General features: G+C 35.1%; 1 protein-coding gene across 1 annotated transcript; it reads left to right on the top strand.

Moving 5' to 3' along the window:
• Positions 1 to 431: 431 nt before the first annotated feature.
• On the top strand, positions 432 to 2,177 carry LOC145031034 (Galactose oxidase/kelch repeat superfamily protein). Its single transcript, XM_078979487.1, has one exon. The coding sequence runs from the start codon at positions 584 to 586 to the stop codon at positions 1,841 to 1,843; it is 1,260 nt and encodes a 419-aa protein (XP_078835613.1). The 5' UTR covers positions 432 to 583; the 3' UTR covers positions 1,844 to 2,177.
• Positions 2,178 to 5,504: the final 3,327 nt, after the last annotated feature.

The raw sequence follows: 5,504 nt of genomic DNA on the forward strand, positions 1-5,504 counted from the left end.
TTCTTAGGTATTATATTATGTCAAATAACCTTCTATGAAGTTTGTGTTGAAAAGACAAAAATGCCGCTGTGTTAAATGAATTAACTGCTAATGGTATATTAGGTTCACTGACTGAATATTTTTCTACATAAGGTATGGATTTAAAGATTGACTGATAAATAAAACCACATTTCTCACCATATAAAAAAAATGTTATATTTTTTTTGGGTGAATGTATAGACGGGGACTTTTGTTATGTGGCTCAAACAAACTTCAAATCTTGAATTAGAACAATAATAATGCTTTGTAAATTAGATAATACTTCCAACAATACAAATAAACTTTTCATGCTTCCCACCTGGAGCAATTCTCTAGTTTGTTTGATTTTGGTTTAGTTTCGTTGGTACCTAAACTCGTAGTACTTATTTTTGTGATTAGCCATGAATTTATAATAAAAATAAACAAATTACATGGAATTTTTCGAGAAACCCCATCATTAATAAAGAGAAAAGTAAGTTTTAGGGAAGAGGTATCCTTCACGTGTACTCCTCTTTGGATGTGTGTATAGATTTTTAAGCACAAATTCAGATTTTGATTTCTGATAATGTCATCATCGTCGGACAATTGCAATTCTCGTCACTTCTCATGGCTCATGAAATCTTGTTTCCCAGACCCACGACCAAACCCCTCCCTCCACTACTCTCAACCACCGGCCACCACTTTTTTCCACCGTCCCACCACCATATCTTCTCTCCCAAACGACCTTCTCCTTGAGTTTCTTTCTCGGGTGGCTCAGTCTTCTATACCATCCATTTCCCTTGTCTGCCGCCGGTGGTCGCAATTAATTGATTCTTCCGAGTTCTACGACCTTCGCCGCCGACGTGGTCTTCTCCATTTTGCCGTCTTTGTGGTCTCTTTTTCTGATTCCGGCTTGTTCGCCGCGAATTACCAATTGGGTCACGACACCCAGTGGAGGACAACATCCTTCTTGAATAACAACTACGATGATGCTGTTTACCCATCGAGTTACAGCGCTTTGTCTTCACACGCGCGGCTGGCTGCGATTGGCCGCTGGATCTACATTATTGGGAAAACGACGATGCTCCGGTGTGACGCCTGGACCGGAGCGGTGATACCCAGATCGAAAATGTCCGTGTTGAGGAAAAAATTCGCAGTTGCTGTAGTCGCCGGGAAAGTATACGTCGCCGGTGGGTCTACTCGGACGGCAACGGTGGAGGAATACGATCCAAAAAAGAACTCATGGCGAGTAGTGTGTCAGGCGCCGAGAATGCGATACGGGTGCATCGGAGCATCCGTCGACGGAGTTTTATATGTGATAGGTGGACTGAAGATAGGTGGCACGACAGGTCACGACGGAACACGCACCGCCGCTGGTACAGGTGCATACGTCTACGCGAGCTCGATGGATTTGTACGACGTGGAGGCGCGTAGGTGGTTGAGAAGCCGTGCAGTACCTGGTGGTGGATGTGTGGTAGCGGCTTGCTCTTCCGGCGACCACATCTACATTCTAGCCAGCCACGCGGTGGAGCTTTCTTTTTGGAGGTTCAATGGAAATAGACGATTAGGTTTCGGAGAGTGGTGTCGATTAAAGAGTCCGCCGCTTCCAACTCAAGTCCGACTGGACGGCACGGTGAGGTTCAGCTGCGTTGGGGTGGGGGAAAAGGTGGTGTTGATACAAATAATGGGATGTATTGATGATTTGTTAAGGAGGAGTGGACGGAGCACCAGAGGTTTGAAGGAAGCATTGGTGTTGGTTTACGATTCCGCCGCCGGAGAATGGAGTAGAGGGGCGGACTTGCCGGATGTTGTTCGACGCGCCGCCTGTGTTTGTGTGGAGTGGTAATGAATAGGGCCATAGCACATAGGGGGGCGTCGTGTTAAAGTTGCAAAGGAATCTGTATCGTGTTGACAAATTTGTCCATCGCTATTTGACTAAAATGGCGAAAAAGGCCATCTCGTACTTTGTGTTTTTTACGATGGACGCGATGCAAATCTCAAGACATGTGACTTTACCAGAGGGCAATACAGTAATTGTATTAGCGTTTGATTATTATTTATTTACTTTACCTCACATTTGAATATTAACTTTTTTCTTTAAGACTAGAGCATGTATAATTTTCACCATTATTTAATGTTTTATATTTATATTTTTATGTCATATGTCATATTTCTAGCGAGTTTATTTTACAAAAGTCTCATAAATTATTTTGAAAATTAACTCTACTGTTATATATTTGTTAATTAGATAATTCGTTTGTATTTTTTATAAAAAAATTTGAAAAACTGTTAAGATTGAAATTTGATATTAAACTATTGTAAATCATCTTACAAAAGTCCTATATGGTTTGGTACTTTATGATATTTTTTTAGGCATCCTATTTTGTCTATATAGCTTTTTTAAGTTATAGATTGTCAATTATGATGAGAAATGAAGAATCGAAATAAAATAAATTAGAAACCAGACAATATACAAATTAGCTTATAGATTGATTGATAGATTAATAGTACAAATGAAGGCTCAACTTTTGGAAGAATACAAACACCGAGAAGAAACGTTACTCGTTTAACTCTATCTGCACATGTATTTATATTTATATATCTATTTTTTGTTTCTCATTTTAATATTTGTTCTTGAATCTACTATTTTTTTTTTCTTTCAAAAGTTACTATCTATTAACAAAATAAAAAACCTAAAACAATAAAATGTTTGTCAATGGTAATAGATGACATGAATAATATGTTATTTTTTTAAGTGTTTCGAAGTGTCCAAATGCATGAAATAAAAGTAATTTGCTAATAATATCAACGGGGATCATTACATCATCGTATATGTTGGATTAAGTGTTTAAGCACATAACTATAATTAATATGTATTTGATTTGATAGTAGCATGATCCTTTTGAGTTGTCTTTACTCTATCAACTTGACAGGATGAATTTTGGAGAGAGGTTGATTTTTTTATTTGGAATAATAAAATGTTTTATTAATGTATTATGAAAATAATATATTAATTAGAAATCATGTTATTTAATTAGTATATAATCAGATATTAATTTGGAATTAATTTTGGGATTAAAGAAATTGATTAAAGAAACAATGGCTATTTTGCAAATCATTAATAGTTGTAAAACTGAGCTATTTGACTCCTTAGATGAGAGTGGACGAAAACTATAAGGAGACCCTATATTTTGTCTAAGGCCTCTATATGAGGAGTCCATGGGTGGCTTAAGCCTTAAGTAGGAAATTAGGGTTTCTCTAGAAAACTCTAGCAACCCACAGCTATATAAAGACCCCACCTCATAGGATTTCGACTAATGCTTGCATGTGGAAAACCTAGCTGAAATTTGGTGTTATTCCCTTCCCTCTCCTCTCATCCTTTTTGCCAGTGGTGTTTGTAAGCCATTAGAGGTGTCACATTTAAGGTACTAAGATTTCAAGAGTCAAGGATCTACAAGGTTTCTTGCTATTGCTACATAACAAGTGAGGTAAACTTCTAAGCCATAATAATATATAGATTTTGATTTATATATGCTAGATCTAGGGTTTTGCTTTGGTATTCAATTTGCATGTTCAACTACTAAAAAACTTAGATCCAAAGCAATTAGGGTTGCATGAACACATAGGTTGTAGTTATGCTCAAAACCCATTAGTGGTATCAGAGCCTAGGATGTTATTCAGTTGAATTTGATGCATATGTGAATTATCCAAAGGAGAAGGGAACACATTCGCCAATCTGTTCATCGGACTCGATGAGTTCCTCATGGGACTCGACAAGTTGGTCTAACTCGATGAGTTCACTGCCCAGAACTCGACGAGTTGACTCGTCAGATCCCTGATTTTTCGATTTTCATATCTTGATTTGATTAGGATAATTACCTTAATTCGTTTTTATAGCTTAAAATTGAATTTTTTTGAAAAGGTAACGGTATATCCTTATCAAATTAAATGATTTGATCAATTAATTAAATAAAGATAAAATTAATTTATTAATTTAATTATTTAAAACTTGATCTAGTATTTTTGAATAATTTTCAAAATACACTCTATGGTTTTACAATTTAAAATTTAATTAAATAGTTTAATTTTGAATCTTAAATTTAAGAACCCCAATATTTTAAAAGGTTTAAAGTACACCCTTATAGATTTTGTTAATAATTTAATTAAATGTTTAATTAAAAGATAAATAATAAATCCATAAAAAAGGTTTAAATTTAATCAAATTAAAAGTTTAATTTATTAAAAGATTAAACCACTAGTATTTTAAAAGTTTAAAATACACTCTTATATTAGATGTAACATTAAAGGTTTAATATATATATATATATATATATATATATATATATATATATACACATACATACATATATATATATATATATATATATATATATATATACACACACACACACATAAACGATGAGGTAGACTATAGTTTTATAATAATAGTTATACAGGGGAAAAGCCGTCACATTTACAATGATGCTTACTTACAAAACAGTCGGGTCTTGGTATAAGGTTACTTTCAAAACAGTCGGGTCTTGGTAGAAGACTACTTTCAAAACAGTCGGGTCTTGGTAGAAGGCTACTTTCAAAACAGTCGGGTCTTGGTAGAAAACTACTTTCAAAATAGTCGGGTCTTGGTAGAAGATTACTATCAAAACAGTTGGGTCTTGGTAGAAGACTACTTTTATACTAGTAGGAAATATGGGATTTTCTAGGGTTGTCAATCGCTTATAATTACTTACAAACATGTTCATTGATACAAACGTTTCTTCAAACATTTACAAGTCTTTCGTTACAGTTTTACAAATCAAAGACACATTAATACTTATAAATTCACCAGCTTTATTGCTGAGACTCGCTTTCAAAACAACTTGTATTCTCAGGTCAGAAATAGACAGGTACGGCGACTAGGTTTTGTGAAGACGGAGCAGTCAAGACTCGTATTTTATTTTGAACATTCATTATTTTGTTTTATACTATGAAAGAACACACATGTATTTAAAATTATACTATTAATGCAATGGATGATGTTGCTTGTTTACTACTTTACATAGTTGTGATACATTACATGACGTCCTCCGCCCCAGAACGTTTCCGTCGTTCTCGGTTTTGGGGTGTGACAATATATATATATATATATATATATATATATATATATATATATATATATATATATATATATATATATATATATAAGAAAAGTCAGTCTTACCGTTAGTAGGTCTCATTCACGAAACTGGTCTATAAGGAGTGTTTAAGGAAGCGGCCGGTAAAATGACCGCTATTGGGTATCTATTCTTACCCACCACTCTCCTAACTAGTGGAAGGTCGTTAGCCTGTAACACCATAATCTAGAATGTCTTGGAAACCCTTAAGATTTCATTTATGAGCATATTTTAACGCTCAAGTACGATGGGCGTACCTATGTGTACGCTTAGCGTACTCTGCATGATTGATCGCGGAGAGCCTCACGTACACTGGGCGTACGTAAGGGTACGCCA

The sequence above is a fragment of the Lactuca saligna genome, chromosome 2, assembly GCF_052625555.1.
Source record: "Lactuca saligna cultivar CGN05327 chromosome 2, ASM5262555v1, whole genome shotgun sequence".
In the NCBI taxonomy this organism is placed as follows: domain Eukaryota; kingdom Viridiplantae; phylum Streptophyta; class Magnoliopsida; order Asterales; family Asteraceae; genus Lactuca; species Lactuca saligna.